The 22,380-nt window shown below is 43.5% G+C and overlaps 1 protein-coding gene across 1 annotated transcript; it reads right to left on the reverse strand.

Annotated features, from left to right (window-relative positions):
• Positions 1-13,092: 13,092 nt before the first annotated feature.
• Positions 13,093-14,115, reverse strand: LOC104590279 (uncharacterized). Its single transcript, XM_010248870.1, has one exon. It carries the CDS (start codon positions 14,113-14,115, stop codon positions 13,093-13,095), a length of 1,023 nt encoding a protein of 340 aa, XP_010247172.1.
• Between the last annotated feature and the right edge of the window lie 8,265 nt (positions 14,116-22,380).

The raw sequence follows: 22,380 nt of genomic DNA on the forward strand, positions 1-22,380 counted from the left end.
GGTAAATGGTGAGAATGGGTCGTATCCACAGGGAAGTAAGGGAAAAATCATTACGAACTTTAATATGGATAAAAGAAAACAAAGGGAAGTTGTAGAATCACAAAACTTTAATTAATTAAATTGGAATTCATTAAAAATAAAATTTGAACACTACTGAAAGTGAAAAGTGCACAAAAATAAATAAATAAAAGAAATTAAATAAAAAAGACTGTAATCCGATTAGAGGTAGCAGTCGGTGGATCTATGCTTTCACCTTCGAACTTCTCGAGCTAGGCCTTCCGTCTTACCTGGCCAAATTCTAGATTTGTAGAAAAGAAACAAAGCAAAAATTAAACTGAATAAAAGTAAATTTGTAGGAAGGAAAAAATCAGACTGGAAATTAAGGAACAAAAGTTAAATCTAAAACTGAATTAAAATGGTTGGGATTCGATTCTAGAGGTGGCAGTAATGGCTTTGGCGAACTACAAGTAGGAACCCCTCCTCTTGCCAGGGCGTTCTCCTCTTCCTCTACCCTTAAACTTCTCAAGATCAGTCTTCCATCTTAAATGGGGGCAGAATCCAACCCCTTCTCTAAAGCCCTTAGGTACTTTTTATAGAGAAGGGTGGATAAAATTGGGATTAGAGAGAAAGAGGAGGCGGCAGCTGGGTTTCGGCAAAAATATGGGTGCCCTAGGGTTTAGAATGAAAGGTTAGGATGGTTCTAAGGTGATCCTAAGGCTGAGAAGAGAAGGAGAGGGCACCCAATATTATTTAGGACTGAGATTTCGGCACCCAGAACTGGATGGTGGAGATTTAGGTGCCTAGGGTTGAAAGGTGGAGATTAAAAGGAGTGGGTGGCACCCTAGAGTGGATGGCTAAGATAGAGAATGGAATAGGGGCTGAGATCAAGTGGCTAAAGGCTGAATGGTGAGGATTAGAAGTTAGGTGGGGCCCTAGGGTTAGAATGCTAAAAAGAAAGTGCCCTGTAATGAATGGTGGAGATTAGAAGGGATGGAAGGTGGAGATTTAGTAGGTAGGGGCGGCTAAGGTTTGTTAGAGATGAAAAGAAGTGGGGAGGCACCCTAGGGTTTACTAAGGAGAGGGGAGTATGCTAATACAGTAGGAGGGGCGCCATTCTGGGTTAAGCAGATAGGAGGCACCCCCCTATGCTAAATGTTTCACAAAAACACCCCCTCTCTCAGCTAGACATCACACTAGCTTCTCAAAAACTACATTTCAGCCATGAAACTTCCCCAGTTTTCCACAAAATTTGGACAGAGACCCTCAGAGGTCACAATATTGAATTTAACTAGGAAAAAGGGGACATTTTGACTATTCTAAGGCCTAAAATACCCCTGAGATGATGCCCTTAAGGCATCAAACTACAAAGCTTTCAGTGCTCCAGCATGTCTTCCAATGTAAAAAAAATTTGGAAAACCCTAATTTTCAATTAATTACATTAGAATAAATCCTAATAAATTTTGTCTAAAAATAAAAAAAAATTAATTACAAACCATAATCGAATGAATAAATGAAGGGTGTGCTAACCTTGGCGCCAATAAAGAATCGATCTCCATCACACTAGAGGGAGCAAAGGGAGAACAAATTATTTACAAGGGATGTGAGCACGATGCAAATCTGATTTTTCTTGCAAAAATCAAAACCCAAGATTGATCAAGATCAGTCACCAGAGGGAGAACAAAATAGGGTTTGGGTGGCAAGAGCAGAGGGAGAAAACGGAGAGCGGAATAGTAAAGTCTAGAGCAATTTTCCCTCCTCTATTTATAGGCCCTAAAGATCAGCTTCTCCTAATCCAAATATTTATTTGGATCTGGACTCCTTAAGTGGATAAGAGTTATCCTCTTATCCCAGTGCTGATCTAAGCCAATATCCATACCCAAATTCGCCTAAGTCACATGACTGCTTAAGCTGTCATGTGACTTCTTAATTAATCCAATTAATTATGGGCCTTAGAACCATTAAGCAAGTAGGCTCACATCCCCTTTTAGTTGTTGGCCAATTTAGCTCTCTTTGTATGGCGTAGGACCCCAACAATGACCTCGCAAAAGCTCATAGGGGTTCAGCCTAGCTTCTGTGACAAAGTCTGGCTGAATTAACTAGTGAGCACAATGAACCCCTAAGTTCATCAGTATGGGCTCTTAATGGGCTCAACATTTACACTAAATGGTCCTTGAGTCTAGCCGTCCTATGAAGGCCCAAGGACAATGGTCTTATGTGAGATTAGCTCATCAAGTATAACAGTCCTAAATGGTCTTACACTTAATCTCTCAGCCCTTAATGATCAAACACTGCCCGACAAGGGAGGACCTCTCCCCTAGCTGCATGGTGCAATGTTGTACTCTCTACTCGGATGGATCCCAGGAATTAAAACCTTTTTCAAACATTTTTCTTAAAACATAATATATTTTATCATATAAATGTATTTACAAAAAAAAATCTAAAACAAGATTGAAATCAACTGCCGGCAGTTTTGGTTTTCAGTAGAGAGAGTGCAGTCTCAGTCATTCACTTTGTCTAACAAAGGGGCTAATCCTATCACTATGATCACCCACTCGAGTGAATTCTCTGACTGTCCCAACATACCCAGGTTTTAACCCCCACTAAGGATCTCACTTATTGGCATATCAAAGATAGCCCAATCCGACACCTAGTGCAATACCATAATCAAGTCTAGGGGTTAGGTGTAACTTTAAAATTTGGCCCACTAGTCTCCAAGGTCCAGAGCATAATTGGAAAATGGTTCGGGTTCAATGTTTCAAACATGCACACACTACATGTGCTTCAGGTCTAACACTGGAAACTGAGACAAGCTACCCAACCGACTTGGAAGCACATTAGTGTTAGCCTTGGCGGGATAAACTTCCCCAAGTCTATCCAATGGCTGAGAACATTCTAAACTAACTTGAGTCTCATAAATGTCCAGTTTAAGGGTAATTACACAGAAACACACCAGATATAACATGAATCAATTATGTACATTTATTCATTTAAAATAAAAGTTTATGTACATCAATCTAATTGGAGCTAAGGGCATATACTCTCTAACAAAGCAGTCATTCGAGGCCACCACGTTCAGCCATGCCATTGGCTCTAGGTCGCTCGCAAACCTTTATTCTGTGCATGCTCTCATTGGGTCTGCGTTGAATGCCACTGCCTGCCGTGTGCACACATGCTACTAGTCTGGGCCATGTGCACCTACATCATTTGACCCCCACTCTCGAGGCCATGGCGAAGGCCTAGGTTGAGGGCCTCGGCTTTAGCCGAAGAGAGTGCATCATCCACTTTGGGAGGCACCAATGGGCCTTTTTGATGCAGGCCTCAGCCTCAGCCGAAGATGATGCCTTGTCCTCACTAGGGAGTGCCGAAGGATTTCCCTTGTCGAGGGCCTCGGCCTTGGCTTTGGCTTGCTGAGGATGCATCTAGTTTTGGTTGTGATGGCATCAACTTGGTCTTTGTTCTTCCCTCCGAGGGGTGCTGTAGGGACCTATGCTCCCTAGAGGCCATAGTTTCGGTGCCCGAGGGTTCAAGCCTGTGCTGGATATAGGTGTGAGGGTTGTTTGCTCCCCTATCTTGTGTCTAATCAATGCCGAGGCAGGTCTGTGTGAGGTGTCGACCACGATCGGGGTCGACAAGGGTAACACTTGGTGCTAGGTCATTGTGGCTTCACCATTTACAAGACGGGTCTCGTTGTGGGTAAGCTATAGCCCATGCAAGGGGTGACTTTCAGAGATGGGTGCAGACCATGTGCATCATGGGTTCTTGGTTGCCAAGTCGGACTCGTTCCCAAGACGGGTTCCAAGTGAGGACCATGTGCGGGACGGGTGTTGCATCATATCCATATGTGAGATGGGTGTCGGGTTGGCAGGGTCATGCTTCTTTTGGTTAGAGTCACTGGGTAGACCAGCCGACATGGCGAGTAGACCAATCAACTCGCCAGACGTCGTTTCATCTTCCCGAGGCAAGTGACACGGGTCGGTCACTCGATTGAGCAGTGGAGATAGTCACATCATGGCCGTTGGATTAGAGGCAATCTGAACCATCTATTTTTCTTGAAATAGGGGCCTTAGTCGCACTTCCCCCCACCATTTGCCTCCAAGTGTTGTTGTTCTTAGAGACCTCGACTTTCCTTTAGAGATCCACAAACCTCGTATCCTTAGGGAAAGAACCCCTCTATAGTCATGTCTTGTTTGGACTCTGGCCCTGAGTGCTATGAGCTCCCAGATGTCTCAAGAGTGAGCTCCTTTTGAACCCCATCTACTACTTGTAACAGTGGAGACAACCCAAGTGAGCCCGAGGTCCCTACTCTGAGGCCTGAGGTCGAGGTGCTGAGAGAGAGGACTGCCCTTGTAAGTGTTGAGAGCAGCCGAAGGGGTGTGATCTCTCCCGATGAGAGCGCTACATCTTCGAGGCCTAGGGAGGTCAAGGGGTCTCCAGGGTAACCTGACATGGTTGAGGGCAAGGAGGTCCCCAAACTCATCCGTGTGTGCTGGCCGAGTATGCGGCCCAAGGGGTGAACATAGAGCACCTTCCACATTCGGAGCAAGATAAGGTCCTTGACTTCGAGCAGGTGAAGACCTTGGCTAGGAAGTATTACATCCCTCAGTCCTATAGACTTAGAGTTCTCGACACCGATGATCGGTCGTGGATGTCGGAGAAGGGGAAAATCTACATTTACCAACATTTTTTGGAGTTTGGTCTTACGTTTCCCCTCCATCTTCTCATCCTCGAGCTGCTGAGGTGGTACGGCATCTCCATCGGTCAGCTGTCCCCTAATGCTCTTAGGACCATCATCGCTATGCTGGTGGTGTCTCGGCTTCGAGACGTGGAGCTGACCCAAAAGATTTTTCATGCCATGTTTCTGCCAAGGCCACACCCTAGTGAGGGGGTATGTATTATTTCCAGTCTCAGAGAGGCCGAACTGTTGACAACCCTTCATCTATTCATTACCGGAAGAACAAATTCTTCTTTGTGTCCTGTCCCGAGGGTTGGTCATTCAGGTAGGGCTGGGGGGAGCTTTGCTTGCTAGTCGAGAAGGCCCAAGTCCTTCTTCGAGATGATGAAGCCAATGTGATTACCCACATTTGTGTGTTGGGGATGATCTAGGCCAAACCTCTAGTGGAGGAAGAGCTCCCTTTGGTTTTCGTCAGGCTCAGTCCCGCTCGCCTTGGTAGGGGAGTTTCTGCCATTGGCTTATTAACACACTAGCTCTCTTATTTGTTTAGAGGTACTGATGTGCATTTTGATCTTTTGTAGAGATGTCAGTTGATGTGAAGCAACTGCTATTGGAGAAGGCCCAGGCCAAGAAGAGGGCGCTAGGTGAGGGCCCATCGGGGGACAGAGACCGAGGGGGGTTGCACCTACCGAGAGGATGCCTCAACTTAAAGCTTCTGTCAATGCTGGGGCCAAACAAGGAAAGAGGCCGGTCAAGGGAAGCCAACAACAAGAGACTGGCCAGAAGAGGCCAACTGAAGCACCTTAACCCCCCCCCCCCCAAGGGAAGAGGTTAGCACACAAGGACCACCCAGCCGAGGGCGGTGCTCGAGGAGGAGAAGCCGTCGATACATCGATGGGGCCTCCAACCTAGGGGGCCTCACCCTTATGCCACTGGGGAAGAAGGTCAGTTAGTCACACGATGAGTGTTCCGCCCCCAGTGGAACGTCCAAGAGGGGGACTCCCTTGACACCCGAGGGGTCGAGAGGGCTCTGATTAGGGGGATCGTCTAGCCATGATGAACGAGAGTTTGATTGACCTCCAGGACCACACCCTAGACCACCTAGCCGAGGTAAGCTTTTCCCTTCGTTACTTCTCTAGTTGGCATTGTCATTTTGGCTTTAACTTACTGATGAAGATGTTTTTGTTGTAGGCCTATCGATACTTCATTGGCCTAGGTGATTGGGTCAGGCTCCTCATCCAACACTTGAAGAAGGTTGAGGATAAGAAGGAGCAGCTCGAGGTGTGGGTCACCGAGGCCGAGAGCGGTCGAGATGTTGTTGTCTCGGCTATGAACAAGGAGAAGGAGGTGTTAGACAGTGTATGCCCTCAGCTCCAATCAGCGTGACGACATTATGACATTTATTGTAAATGAATAAAGTACATATTTGATTCATGTTATCATGGTGTGCTTCTCTGTAATACCCTTAAACTGGACACATATGTGACCCGTGTTAGTTTAGAATCTTCACAGCCATTGGATAGAACTGAGGAGATTTATCCTACCAAGGCTGACACTGATGTACCGCCAAGTTGGTTGGGGTGGCTTGTCTCAACTACCAGGGTGAGACTTGAGGTACACGTAGTATGGGTTTTCTTGAAACCCTAAACCAGACCAAAATTCCATTATTGCCCTGGACCTTGGAGATAGATGGGCAAAACTAGAATGTTACACCTGAACCTAGACTCAATTATGATACTACACTAGGTGTCAAATTGGAGTAAAGAAATTTTTGAAATTTTTCCCAACCTTCCTGTAGGGTTTGGCCATCCATATGATGGATCTCCCATCCCTTCAGGAGGTTTGGAGGATGCTGGAGGAGGACCTTAAGGCAAAGAAGGCTCTCACGACCGAGCTCAAGGAGGCCTTGAAGAAGTCTGAGCTGGAGCACCTCTGCCTCGACGAGGCCCTGGCGGCTGCTCGAGTGCTGGTGGCGGAGGCCGAGGAGAGGGCTAGGGACATCATCACCATCTAGAAGATGATGGAGGAGTATCAGCACTGCCTTACCAACTATGAGGCTGACTCTTATCTAGAGAGCATCGAGGACACCAAGCTTGAGGTGCTGAGGCTGATGTCGGACTTCCTGGTGGACCAACTGAGGACTCAGCTGCTCCTATTGTCGAGGGTCTAGCTACTCCTGCTACCGAGGATTCTACCATTGAGGTTACCAAGGCACCTGACCCCACCGCCAAGGAGGCTGCATAGGCTACTCTTCTTCTCTGCTTTCTTTTGTTTTCTATTTTGCTTAACTTATTTCTAGTAAAGGGCTTGACCTCCCCATTCAAGGCCTATTTTTCGTAAAGTGCTGACAATGAATACTCAACGAAATATACTTTTTTGTCTAAATTGTGCCTTTATCACTTGTTTCTTGCACTTGTACTTTTACTTCTTTTTTGTTTATAGGTCAGTGCCCCCTTCCGAGAGGTCACTAGTAGCAAAGAAACTACCATCCAAAGTGGCTTGTCACTTAGTCGTTCTCCTAGGAAGTTAAATTAGTGGAGTTCAATCAAGGCCGAGCTATGTCGACAAGGTGTTCGGGGCCCCTTTCCTCGACGAGGAGGGAAGGGAGGACAAGTCCTTAGCTCTCTTGGATTATTCTCCAACTTCGGTCGAGGCTGCCGAGGTGTGCCTGGCCGAGGCCACCACATCCTTCCTGCTTGATGAAGTACTTAGATTGCTTTTAGTGTGGTTCTTTGTTGTAGTCCGAGATCTCTAGCTGGTGCTTATAGTCAAGGTCTCCGTCGTTCCTTGCCTTATCATGAAGGCAAAGTGGACGTATGGCTTGTATGGATCTGTGTGCCTTATCCTCCATCTAGTCTGAGCGTATCACCTTGTGGGAGGCTGGCGGTTAGCAAAATGAGAACATATACCCTAACGGTTGGAGCCAAGGAGGGGAGGAACTTTGCACTTTTATTTACTGTTCGACCACTAGGGAGTAGATTCATTGATAATACATCTGAATGTTCTCTGAGTTCCAAGTTCGAGGGACTGATCTTCCGTTTAGATGCTCAAGCCAAAATGTGTCGAGGCCAATGACCTTCATTTTGTAGGAACCTTCCTAGTTGGGGCTTAGCTTGCCTACGTCAGCCTTGGGCACCATGACTTTTCTGAGGATGAGTTCTCTTTCCTTGTAGTATCTTTCTTTCACCAGCAAATTGTAGTAGTAGGCCACCCTCTGTTGGTAAGCCGCCACCCTGATTTGAGCCTTCTCTCGAACCTCTTCCAATAGGTCTAAGTTGGTTCTAAGTTCTTCATCATTCATTCTCAGCCTCATTGTATGCCTCGGTTCGAAGTGCCGGTTCGCTGATTTCTGCTAGAATGACGGCCTCGGAGCCGTAAGTTAGGTTGAATGGGGTTTCTCCCATGGCGGTTCGAGGTGTCATCCGGTAAGCCCATAGAACACTGTTGAGTTCGTCGGACCAGAGGCCTTTGGTACATTATGACATTAATGTAAATGAATAAAGTACATATTTGATTCATGTTATCATGTTATCATTGGATAGATTAGGGAGATTTATCTTGCCAAGGCTGACACTGATGTGCCGCCATGTTGGTTGGGGTGGCTTGTCTCAACTGCCAGGGTGAGACTTGAGGTACATGCAGTGTGAGTTTTCTTGAAACCCTGAACCGGACCAGAATTCCAATATTGCCCTAGACCTTGGAGATAGATGGGCAAAACTGGAATGTAACACCTGACCCCTAGACTCGATTATGATACTACACTAGGTGTCGGATTAGGCTGTCTTTGATATGCCAATCAGTGAGATCCTTAGAGGGGGTCAAAACCTGGGTATGTTGTGACAGTCTGAGAATTCATCTGAGTGGATGATCATAGTGACAGGATCAGCCCCTTTGTCGAACAAAGTGAATGATCGGGGATGCATTCTCTCTGATGGAAACCTAAACTACCGGCAGTTGATTTCAACCGTTGAAAATTGTTTTGCAAAATATATTTATATATAGATATACATATATATTATGGTTTCAAAATGTTTGCAAAAGGTTTTAATTCCCAAGATCCATGTGAGTGGAGAGTGCAGCACTATACCTTGCAATCAAGGGAGAGATCCTCTCTTGTCGGGCAGTGTTTGATCATTATGGGCTGAGAGGTTAAGTGTATGACCATTGAGGGTAATACCTAATGGGCTCATCTTGCATCTGCGCACAGTCCTTAGGTTTTTTATAAGGTGATTTGACCCAAGGACCATTTAGTGTAAATGCTGGGCCCATTAAGAGCCCATGGTGATGGACTCAGGGGTTCACTGTCTCCTATAGTGAATTCGGCCAGGCCTTGTAATAGAGGCTAGGCTGAACCCATGTGGCTGATGTGTAGATCAATGTTTGGGTCCCACGCAATACAAGGATATCCAACTGGGCAGCAGTTTGGAGGGTAAGTGAGCACATAGACTTAATGGGCCTAAAGCGCAATTCGAACTGGCTTAATGAGATTAATTAAGGAGGGGCGGTTCTAGGATTTAGATCAGCGGATAGGATAAGGGATTGTCCCTATCCACTCAGAGAGTCCAGATCCAAATAGAGATTTAGATCAAGAAACTCCTAATTAGATTAGGAGGGCTGATCTTTATCTATATATAAGATAAGGGATTATCCTTATCTCTTAAAGAGAGTCCAGATCCAAATACAAGATTTAGATTAGGAAACTTCTAATGGGATTAGGAGAACCTCTCTTTAAGGCTATAAATAGAGGAGCAGGGTGAACCTCCAATTCATCCATCAGTCTACTAATTTAAGAGAGAGGACAACATACAGTTTGACTGCTTCTGTCTTCTACTCTTGCTCTCTCCTACTCCTGCTGCCATACTAGTTTGATCTCCACTTGTGGGAATGATCAAGAAGAATTCTTGATATTACCTTTTGGTAGAAAAGGTAATCTGAAGTCGTGCTCACTAGCCCTCCATCAGATTCTTGCTAAAGAGTCATCCTACTTATTGGAGGTTATTGTTACTTCGTATCAGGTATAACCCCTCCACTCCCTTTTGGTTTCAGATCTAGTCTAGTTTAGCTTCAAGATTGATCCTTGAAAGTGCAGTTTTCTAAAATAGGGAATGTGATTCCCAAATGAGAGAGAGAGAAATTTTTTAAAATTTGCCCAACCTTCCTACAGGGTTCAGCCATCCATATGATGGATCTCTCATCCCTTCAGTTACGTTCCCTAGTCTAGTACTCACCGTTGACTTGGTTCACCACTAACTGGGAATCGCTGAAGTCCTCAATGTGTTAGAAACCGACGTCTTTTGCGAGTTGTAGGCCAGTGAGGAGGGCTTCGTACTCAGCTTCATTGTTGGAGGCCAAGAAGTCGAACCTCAACGCGTATTCTACTTCGGTGTTTTCTGGGGTGAGGATTATGAAGCTAGCTCCACTTCCTTTAGAGTTGGATGATCCATCAACAAACAACTTCCAAGTAGGCCTGGGTTCCTCTGCTGGCTGAGGTCTTTCTTCTTCTAGGGCTTGGCTTAAGGTGAATTCTGCCAAAAAGTCGGCCAAGGCTTGTGCTTTAATCGCCGGCCTTGGCTAGTTCTGTAGGTTGAATTCAGATAGCTCGACGGCCCACTTATTCAGTCATCTCGAGACCTATAGCTTGGAGAGGACGGCTTTGAGGGGTTAGTTTGTCAGGACCGTAATGGTGTAGGCTTGGAAATATGGCCTGAACATCTTAGTCGAGACCACTGTCTCACCCAAAATTATTACTCTTGGCTAAGCGGTCGTTGAAGCGTAGCTTTATGTGTCGAATCCACAGAGAAGCTAATTAAACCAACAAAAGGAGTTATTGCTAAGAGTGAATAACCTAGAAAAAATGATTTTCTAAAATTAAAAAGAAGAGCAAAAATATTTGAATAAAAATAACGATAATAAAAGGATGAAAAGTAGATTGTGATGAACAAGATTTCGAGATTCACTTGATCGATTTGCTTAACTGGTCTTGACTTTGATTCATATTCATTTCTCAATTGCAGGTTTCACATCTCAAACAAGCAATCAGAAAATATAACTTTGAAACCAATGACAAGAACAAAAGTATTTGTTCCAAAAGAATTAATTTTCGATGAAGAACCGAATGATCTATTCTTACAAGCTACCCAAGAACGACAACATATCAGATCGACAGTATTGCAGTCAAGGATCAACTCATAAAATAAATCTACCCAATCAATTATTTTCTAAAAAATTGCACATAAAAAGAGAATGACTTTAGGGTTTGTTAAAATAATAAACGAAATCTCTCAAGAACAAAATTAAAATTGAAATCTCTCAAGGAATCAAAGAAAAAATAACAAGTAAAACTCGTTGATCAAGGTCCTCCCAAGCCTTGTTGAAGCTTTAGCCATGCTTGGACATCATTCTCCCCTCTTCTCTTCTGTGAAAGACTGAGAAAATAATGCCAAAATAACCTCTGCAAGTCGTCCCCCCCCCTCCCTTTTTGGTCAGATTTTTCCTTTTTTTTGTGCTGCCAGGCTCCTCAATCTGTTCAGCCCGGATCTTCGTCTTATCCCAAAATTTTCGTCTGAATAAAGATTGATTTTGAGGAAGTTATCAACAGATGAATTGTAACCCTATCTCTTAGCTATCCATATCTTCAAGAATCACTGAATTTCGACATTTGTAGAGAAAGATATGCCCAAAATACCGAACCCTGTTCACAGTAAAGCGGGAAACGAATCAGCACTCATACTTGGGTCATGGAACTTGGGTTTGGGTTTCTTAGACCTATGTTTGGGCTTTCCACCATTCAATTATTAATTCTTTCAGCATAAAAATTGCACAAATAATAAAATTGATATTTATAAAATTATTAAGGAAAATATTACTTTTAAGCTCTTTATTTTACAAATGTAAATTGTTGAGCACACTTTAGATATATACATTTTCATGCTTTCGTCAACCACTCAGGCGAAGGCCAGTTTCTCCACTTCAGGGTACTGGGTCTCGGCATCATAAAAGACCATGCTGACATAGTAGATCGGTCTCTGCACTCCATCTTCCCTTATCGATACCAAGTTGAGGGCCTCGTCCCCGACCAAGAGGTATAGGTACAACACGTCTCCTGGAAGTGGCCGAGTGAGGAGGGGAGGTGAGGCAAGGTATGTCTTCAACTCTTCGATGGCATATTGGAATTCTTCCATCCACTAGAAATCCTTCAACTTTTTAATGGCCCGGAAGAAGGGTAGGCAATGTTCATCCGACTTCAACATGAAGCAGTTGAGGGCAGCCACTTGGCCAGTAAGCCTCTGAGTTTCCTTCATCAACTAAGGTGGTGCCATGTCGAGTATGGCTCATATCTTTTCAAGGTTAGCCTCTATGCCTCGCTACGTGACGATGAAACCTAAAACTTGCCTGAGCTGATGCCGAAGACACACTTGCTGGGGTTGAGCTTCATATTGAACTTCCACAAGGTGTCAAAGGTCTCAGCTAGGTCTGAGGTATGTTGGTTAGCACTCAGGCTCTTCACAACCATGTCGTCCACGTAGGATTTGATGTTTATTCCCAATCTGGGGAATGAAGACTTTGCTCACAAGGCATTTGTAGGTGGCCCTGGTGCCATGCTTGGTGATGAACGAGGTCTTCTCCTCGTCCTCGAGGTGCATCTTAATTTGATTGTATCTAGAGAAGGCATCCATGAATCTAAGTAGTTCGTACCCTATGGTGGCGTCGACGAGGTGGTCTATCCTCGGCAAAGAAAAACTATCTTTGGGGCAGGCTTAATTGAGGTCTATAAAGTCAATACAGATCCACCACTTCCATTAGCTTTCTTCACCATAACCACATTGGATAACCAGTTAGGATAATGTACCTCTTAGATGAAGCCGGCGTTGAGTAATTTGTCAACTTCCTCTCCTATGGCCTTTCATCGCTCTTGTGCAAAGTTCCTCTTTTTCTGCTGAACTGGCCTAGAGCTCGGGTCCATGCTTAGCCTGTGAGTAATGACTGAAGGGTCAATTCCAGGCATGCCAATGGTAGACCAAGCAAAGACGTCGACATTAGTTTTGAGTAACTTACTAGTTTAGATAGGCTTTTTGGGGGAAGGTTGGACCCGACGTGAACTGTCATTTCGAGCTCGACCTCGTCTAGGGGAACTGAGACAAGGTCCTTGGCTGGTTGGCCTCAACTAGTTGGCTCCCCCTTGAGGTCAAGGCCCTTAGAGAAAAGGCTTCCTTGTTCTTACCCTTCAGTGCCACCACATAGCACTAGTAAAAGGTTTGTTGGTCCCCCCATACAACTTTGACACAGTGTTCGGTGGTGAACTTGTTGACGAAGTGGTAAGAGGAGATGGCTGCTTTGGGTGTGTGGAGGGTTGGTCGCCCAATAATGGCGTTGTAAGGGGAGAAAATCTTCATGATCAGGAACTCGTTTATCCTCGTCACCTACCGAGGCTTTGCCCCTACCATAACTGGTAGGGTGATTTCCCCCTCTAGTCTAACAACATTTCTAGAGAAGCCGACAAGTGGCACATCTGCCGACTCGAGGCGTTCAGGCGCCAACTTCATCTTTTCGTAAGCGTCATAGAAGAGGATGTTGGTGAAGGAGCCACTATCCACAAGTATCCTCTTCACCAAAAAATTCATGACAATGGAAAACACAACCAGCACGTCATCATGGGGGACTAAGATCCCCTTCAGATCCTCATCTGTAAAGGTGAGGGCTTCGTCCTGCTTCAACTTCTTGAGAGCCAACCTCTGGATGTTCAACTGCCTAGCGTAGGCCTTTCGAGCCAAGGCCGAGCACCCAATGATGACATCGATGACACCTGCTAACTGTTGTTGCTGCGAGGATGAGGCGCCGGCCTTGCCCCCCATGTATTGCTTCAAATGACCATGGTGAATGAGGGACTCGATCTCGTTCTTGAGTTCATAGCAATCCTCAGTATCATGGCCGGTGCTATGGTGGTACTTGCAATACTTCTTTGGATTTCCCCTCTTGGGGTTTCTCTTCATCTTCTTTGGCCACTTCATGTACTCCTCCTTCTCTACTTGCTTGAGAATCTGTGTTCGGGTGGAGTTGAGTGGCGTGTACTTTCTATAAGCTAGGGCCGAGGCCAATAGCTTCTCGCTGTCCTTGCTGTTGTTGTTGTTGTTGTCATTGCGGTTGTCTCTGCTTCTTCTCTTCTTCTTTGGGCCTCCACAATGGTGGTCAGCCTCTTCCTCCTGGCAATCTCCCACTAAGGCCTCCTCCACAGCGATGTACTTATGGGCCTTCTTTAAAAATTCTGCCTTAGACCTGGGCGGTGTCTTGGCTACCGAGCACTTGAAAGCTGAGACCGACAAGAGGCCATTGATGGTTGTGTTCATGGAGACCATGGGGTCGACATCCCGGACCTCAAGCTCCTCCTTCTTGAAGCGGTTGATGTAGGACCACAGTCTCTCATCGTGCTTCTGTCGAACATCCATGAGTGAGGCGACGCTCTTTTGGCATCGCCGACTACTGATGAAGTGTAAGAGGAAGAGATTGACGAATTGTTCCCATGAACTGGTGAACCAAGGGGGAGCCCGGAGAACCATCGGTAGGCCGCCCCCTTGAAGATAGCATGGAAAGTCTCGCATGTCAGGGCATCTGAGTATCTGTAAAGGAGCATGAGTTCCTTGAAACTTTCCAGGTGGTTGTCCGGATCGGTTGTTCCATCATACATTTTGAGCGTTGGCGCTTTGAAGTGCGATGATAGAGGCTCAGAGATGATGTGTAGGGTGAAGGCGTCCATTCTTCCAGATAGGGGGTTCTGACTTGCCAAGGCATCGACTCTGCTCTCTTTGACTTGGCAAAGCTCGTCCTTGATGGCACCGAGCTACGCCTGGAGGTCGACAATCTTTTGGTCGATGGGGGCCTAGGCCTCGCCCTAGTTCTCCCGAACGCGGAAGGGGTTGGTCCAATTCCCAAAGTGCTTTGACGTTGGCACATTTCTGTCTCTTCGGGCTCGTTAATCATTTAGGAGGTCTCGGAGGTCCGAGACCCAAGAGGGAGAGTCACGACATCGGCCCTCACCCCTAGATAGGGGGCTGTGATTGCCTGATCGCCCACCTTTGTCCTAGGGGCTTTCTCGTCAGCGGCAGTGATATCTTGGGTCTCGGCGATGATCACAAGACTATGCTGATTCATCCCCCCTTCGGTTGGGGGGTCGAGAGGTCATCGGCGGCTGACTGGCACGTTTGTTGTTGTTGGACACTAAGTCGGCCCTGTTGGATCCGACTACGCCGATGGCTAACGGGTCTGGGGACGCACGTTCCCCATGATGCCCCAGGATCCCAATGGGGCGGCTACCCTAAGGGCGGTCTCCTGCCAAGGGCCCCACCTCGTCCAGCCTTTGTGCGAGGTTGTCAAGTCGGTCGAGGACCACTTAGAGTTGGTCCACTGTAACCAGGTTCTGAGTGCTCCTAGTGTTTATTGCCATATCGGCTAAAGTTTGGGAGTTAATTATTGAGCTTTTTAGAGTATAAGTTTAGTTTAGGGAAGACTTAGTGATGTATCCCACAGACAATGTCAATTGTTGCTGCTTGGAATGGGCCAAGGGCAACAAGGTAATTTCACTTATGAGCCGAGTGATGACTAAAGGGTCCAAAGTGTTAGGAAATGGGGTCACTGTAACTTTGGAGGAAAAGCTCTGAGGCGCGCCTGAAGACACTATCTTTAGAACGTTATTTGCCCCCACTTAGTTTCACTGAGTTTGCTATTGGGTTACAGGCAAATCCGTTCCCAAGATATAACAGAGCCTTGGGCAAGAATCTGCAACCAGCAAAGTTGAAGAATCTCCGAAAAAACCTTCTATGAGACTATAGCAGACCGGATTGAGAGAGAGAGAGAGAGAGAAAGTGGATTTCAAAAATGTGTGTTTTTGAAGTCTGATTCATGCTCCTTAAATAGTTTATGAAGAGGTATGAAGAAAAAGGTAGGTGCTGGTTCAGAGAAGGCACCTTGAATAGTCACAATTTCAAACATTGTAACTATTTAAAAGGTAGTTAACAGTCAATGACTGTTAACTTTGAATTATGCCTCTTGATCACACTCGATCGAATGGTGATCGTTGATCTCATCAACGGTGATCAACGGTCAGCATCGCACCAAAACCAAAGCCGTCCTTTGCGAGCCACGCAGGTGCGCGTGCGAGCAAAGTGCGCTTCTATAGTGCCTCATTGCGCCGCACACACGCGTGCACGCGCATGCGCACGCGTTGCGCGGTATCAAACCCCCATACTCTCCTCTACTATTTCTAAGGAGTGTAAATCAGCTCCTATTAAAATACTAAAAACAAAACTTATAATTTTCCAATGTGGAACAAGTTCAAAACTGGGTTTTGTAAGAAAAGAGCTAATTTTCCAATCAAGTGTGCAGGTGCAATTTATCATGTAATTAACCAATCAAATCCATTGGATTTAATCTCTTATGAGATTAAAATCCAACAATCCCCCACATTGATTGATCAATTACATAGTTCTCTCTCAATCCAAACTACTATGACACAGTTATGCATACAAAAGGTGCTTATCAACTTAAACCTTTTGTTAGTATAGATATCTCAGATCCTTGTCAAAGTTATTGGTGGTAAGACCTTAAACCAATTACTCTCAAGATAGACCAGAGACACACATACACACAAAAATGTCCAGTCTCTACAAGAGTTTCAAGTTTTGCTCAGCACTATTATGGCCATGTACTTCTTTCCTGGTTTCATGAACAATCCTAAGAGCAAACCCAAACTCTCATGAGAAGCGGCACCACTTCTATGTTCACATAGGTGAAATTCCACTATGTGTTCCGTTATTTGACACATTTCAGAACTTCACTAAGAGTTTAACTCAACCTTTCATCATAACGGACACCACTTTTTATGTTGTGATGGAAAATTTCTCAATGTCAATGCTAACAGTCATATTGTTGTAACTTGTTGTTACCCATTAAACCCAATACTAATGGTTTTTCAGTTCAGGTCGGGTTACCATTACAGGTGACTAAGTAAAGGTTTTTAATCTCATCTCTTTGGTTGTCATTCTTACCAATTCTCTAGCCAAGCCCTTAGTAAGAGGATTAGCCAAGTTTTTACTTGACCTCACATAGGTTATAGTGATGACTCCATCTTGAATCAGTTGCCTAACAAATTCATGTCTCAGACTTATATGTCTGGACTTACCATTGTAGGTACCACTGTAGGCTCTTGACAAAGTTGCCTCACTATCACAGTAAATGGAAATTGGAGGCATAAGACTAGGCCAAAGTTTTATATCCAATAATAAATTCCTAATTCATTCAACCTCTTTTCCAGCAGCTGCCAAGGCTATGAATTCAGATTCCATGGTCAAGTGAGATATACAAGTTTGTCTCTTGGATGCCCAAGAGATCGCACCCCCACCAAGGATGAAAATCCATCCAGATGTGGACTTGTTATCTCCATTATCGGAAATCCAACTTGCATCAGTGTACCCTTCTAGTATAACTGGATAATCACAATAAAACAAGCCAAGTTCCAAGGTTCTCTTGAGATACCCAAGAACTCTCCCAATTGCCTTCTAGTGCTTTGCACCAGGATTACTTGTAAACCGACTGAATTTACTTACTGCAAATGCAATATCAGGTCTACTACAAAGCATAGCATACATCAAGCTTCCTAATACACTAGCATACTCAAGTTTTGCAATTGCTCTACTAGTATTTTCTACTAGCTTTATACTAGAATCATATGGCGTGCTATATTCTTTAAACCCTAAATGCTTAAATTTCTCAAGTACTTTCTCAATATAATGTGATTGGCTTAATGCATAATCCATACTATGCTTTTTAACTTTTATTCCCAAGATGGTATCTACTTCTCCTAAATCTTTCATCTTGAAGGCAAAGGATAAGTAGTTTTTAGTTTCATTTATGCCAACCATATTTGTACCCACAATAAGCATATCATCAACATAAAGACATACAATTACTCCATAATTTTTAGTGAATTTTGAGTAGATGCAATAAGCACTATTATGTTTAAAACCAAAAGCTAGAATGCAAGAAACAAATTTCTCATGCCACTATTTAGGTGCTTGTTTTAATCCATATAGTGATTTAACCAGTTTACAGACTTTCTTCTCATTTCCAAGAAGAACAAATCATTCTGGTTGTTCCATATAAACCTCTTCATTTAAATAATCATTTAAGAAAACAGTTTTAACATCCATTTGATGAACAGATAAGTGATAAATGGATGCTAATGCTATGAGTGTTCTAATAGAAGTTGTTCTAGCCACTGGTGCATAGGTGTCAAAGTAATCAATCCCTTCCTTTTGACTAAATCCTTTGGCTACCAATCTTGCCTTAAAAGTTTGTACAGTTCCATCAGTGTTGTATTTTCTTCTAAACACCCATTTACATTTGATTGGTTTTAATCTTGGAGGCATGTCTACTAGTACCCATGTGTTATTTGACATTATTGAAACCATTTCATCATTTATAGCTTCCTTCCAAAAGGCAACATCTCTAGAGGTCATGGCATCATTGTAGGTTTTTGGATCATTTTCAATGTTTAAGACAATGGGTATCTTATTTAAAATCTTCTATCTATCAGTCTCAACCAAAAATACAAATGACTGAGTAGAAATAAAATTTGAACCTAAGTGTTTCTCTGTTCTTTGTCTTTGACTTCTGTAGGTTCTATTATAGGTGTTACAATTGTGTCATTTCTTATTTCAGTCTCATTATTATCAACAGGTATTGAAATCTGAGTTTCTCTTTCAAGTTCTCTGTCATTTTTTATGGATTCATTTTCTGTAGATTCAAAACATAGTTTATTCTCAAAGAATTTAACATCTCTAGTTTCAATTATTATGTTTGACTCTAAGTCTAGAATCCTATAGGCCTTGCTATGTTCTGCATATCTAACAAACATACTTCTCTTAGCTCTGAGTCCTAACTTGGTTCTTTTAGGATCTAGAACTCTATAATATGCTAAGCACCCCCACACTTTTAAATATGCTAAATTAGGCTTTTTTTCTGTTCATAATTCATATGGGCATTTGTTATTAACTCTAGAAACAATTATGTTATGTAAATGGCAGGCTGTTAGGAGTGCTTCCCCCCACAGGTTTAAGGGTGCATTAGCTTTTAACAACATGCAGTTTATCATTTCTATAAGTGTTCTACTTTTCCTTTCGGTCAGGCCATTCTGTTGAGGGGTATAGGGAGCAAAACACTAATGTATTATTCCAAATTCTCTACAGAAATAATTAAACTCATTTTTAAAGTATTCAGCACCCCTATCACTTCTAAGGATTTTAATTTTCTTTTCTAGTTGATTTTTAACTTCAGTCTTGTACAGTTTAAACATGTCAAAGGCTTCATCCTTAGTTCTCATAAGGTAGACATAGGTGTACCTAGAGTCATCTATAAATGTTATGAAGTATCTCTTGCCTCCTCTAGTTAAAACACCATTGAGTTCACAGATGTCAGAATGAATTAGTTCTACAAGTTGAGAATTTCTCTCAACATTAGGGAAAGGTTTTTTAGCCATTTTAGATTTTACACATATCTCACATTTTTCAATTGATTCATTACTATAAGCAATTATACCAAATTTGCTCATGTTCTTTATGGATTTAAAATTCAAGTGTGTTAATCTATCATGCCATAAAGAGAAAGAATCAATAATATAAGTAAAAAATTTTCCTTCATTAACACTTAATTTGAATATACCATTACAACCATATCCATTTCCAACAAACATCGCATTCTTGGATAGGATTAGTTTGTTAGATTCAGAAACAACTTTGAATCCCATCTTATAGACAAGATTTACTAAGACCAAGTTCATTCTAATGTTAGGAACATGGAGAACATTCAGGAGAGTCAGTGTCTTTTCGGAGGTGAAGTTCAACTCTATGTTGCCTCTTACAGCAACTTTGAAACATGTTTGGTTTCCCATTTGTACCTCCTGGCCATCAGTCACTCTTCATATGTCTTGAACAAGGACTTGTCCTTGCAAACATGGACTGTGGCGCCTGAATCAAACCACCATCTAGAAGATGATTCTGCCATGTTGACTTCAGTAATCATGGCCACTAGATTGTCTTCTACCATGTTTGCAGACTTGATTCCGCCTTTCCGATGTCGGTAGACTCGAGCAAAATGCCCCTTCTTTCCACAAACATGGTAGGATCCTTTCTTATTGTTGCTCTTCTTGAAGTTATCATCCTTCTTCTTTACTTGTAATGCAGGGTTAGTCTTCTTTGATCCGTTTTCCACAAAATTGACCTTAGAGTTCAACATACCAGCCAGGGTCTCATCCCTACTGTCTCTAATCTGAGACTCTTCTTCAATACAAAGGTGTTGATGAATTTTCTCCAAGGTAAGTTCTTCAGCCTTGTGTAAAAGCTTCTTCTTGTAATCCTTCCAAGAGGGTGGAAGTTTGGCAATGATTGCTCCCACTTGTTAAGATTCAAGAAGGATGATGTCAAGGGATCGAATTTTATTGACTATCACCTATAGTTCATGAACTTGCTCCACTATGGGTTTATGATCGTTCATGGTGAAGTCAGAGTATTCTGCAATAAGATACTTATTCGTACCTTCTTCTTGCACCTTGTATTTGAATTCCAGGGCGTTCTAGATTTCTTTTGGAGATGTAAGTTCCTTGTAGAAGTTGTAGAGCCAGTTTGATAAGGCATTCAGTATGTGTCCTCGGCACAGAAGTGAGTCCTCTTCTCATTTTGCTCTTTCCTTCCTTAGTTTTTCTAAGTATTTGTCAATGGGTTCAGGAAGTGATTGCAGATTCGGGTCTAGTAGATAGGATAGTTTTAGTTTGGTCAGAAAGAAGATCATCTTGTCTTGCCATCGGCTGAAGTTTGCTTCATCAAACTGGTCTAGTCGAACAAGATCTTGGTTCATCATCTTGATCAAAGTCATACTTATTTCCGCCTCCATTGCAGAATAACATTCTAAATTGTTGGGAAATGGAGTCATTGTAACTTTGGAGGAGAAGCTCTGAGGCGCGTCTAAAGATACTGTCTTTAGAACGTTATTTCCTCCACTCAGTTTCACTGAGTTTGCTGTAGGGTTACAGGAAAATCCGCTCCCAGGATACAATAGAGCCTTGAGCGAGAATCTACAACCAGCAAAGTTGATGAATCTCCGAAGAAACCTTCTCTGAGACTGTAACAGACCGAACTGAGAGAGAGAGAGAGAGAGAAAGTGGATTTTGAAAATGTGTGTTTTTGAAGTCTAATTCATGCTCCTTAAATAGTTTATGAAGAGGTATGAAGAAAAGGTAGGTGCTGGTTCAGAGAAGGCAGCTTGAACAGTCATAATTTCAAACATTGTGACTATTTAAAAGGTAGTTAATAGTTAATGATTGTTAACTTTGAATTGTGCCTCTTGATCACACCAAAACCAAAGTTGTCCTTCGCGAGCCACGTGGGTCTGCATGCGAGCAAAGTGTGCCTCTAAAGCGCCTCATTGCGCCGCACACATGCGTGCGCGCGCGTTGCGCGGTATCAAACCCCCATACTTGAAGGGATGAGAGATCCATCCTATGGATGCCCAAAGATTGCAGAATAAGGGGCGAATTTCAAAAAATTTTTCTCTCCCTTCAACTGGGAATCGTATTCCCTATTTAGAAAATCATATTTTCAAGGATCAATCTTGAACCATAAACTGAACCAGATCTGAACCAAAAAGGAGTGGGAAGGATTATACCTGATACGGAGAAGTAATATCTCCCAACGAAGGTGTTCACACCCAAGGAATGATCCAAAGACTGCTCCCACTGAAGATGGCGCAGTGCAGGTGGAGCAGAATCAGCAGTGTTCTTCTCCAAGAACTCTGTCCTTCGCAAGAATCAGCAAGATGGTACGTGAGCACAGCTTCCTTTCAATCCTTTCTCAAAGGACTGATGTCAAGATCCAATCTTCACTTCTCCCACAAGTGGAGATCGAACTGGCAAACAGGGCGGCAAGAACAGGGAGGCGGCAAGAGAGTATTTGCAGGGAGCAGAAATCTCTCTTCTTGATTTCAGCACTAAAAAAAACATGATGATCTGTGTGTATCTCGTATTTCTAAAGGCTGCCACCCCCTTCTTCTTTTATAATCTTAAAGGGATCAACTCCTAATCAGATCAGGAGTTGCTAATCCAAATCACATTTGGGTTAGAAGTCCCTTTAAGTGATAAGGGATAATCCTTATCTTATCTGGAGATCAGATCAGCCATCTCCTAATCTGATTAGGAGGTTTCCAGATTTAAATCTTATTTAGATCTTGGACTCTCTAAGTGGATAGGGTCTAAGCCCAATCCTATTAGCGGATCCACTTCAGATTTCGCCCCTTTATAAACTGAATAAACAGCCCAGTTCAAAATGGGCTTTAGGCCCATTAAGCTTATGTGCTCACTTAACCCTCTTTAACTGCTGCCCAGTTGGGCTTCCTTGTATGGCGTGGGACCCAAGCATTGATCTACACATCAGCCACATGGGTTCGGCCCAGCCTTTGTTACAAGGCTTGGCCGAATACACTGTTAAAGACAGTGCACCCCCTGAAACCCATCAAATGGGCTCTACGGGCCCAACACTTACCCTAAGAGGTCCCTGGGCCAAGCCACCTTGTAACACCCAGGGACTGTGGGCAGATGCAAGATTAGCCCATCAGGTATTAACCTCAATGGTCTTACACTTAACCTCTCAGCCCATAATGATCATACACTG

This window comes from Nelumbo nucifera, chromosome 7 (genome assembly GCF_055504915.1).
Source record: "Nelumbo nucifera cultivar China Antique chromosome 7, China Antique-T2T, whole genome shotgun sequence".
NCBI classification, from domain to species: Eukaryota; Viridiplantae; Streptophyta; class Magnoliopsida; order Proteales; family Nelumbonaceae; genus Nelumbo; species Nelumbo nucifera.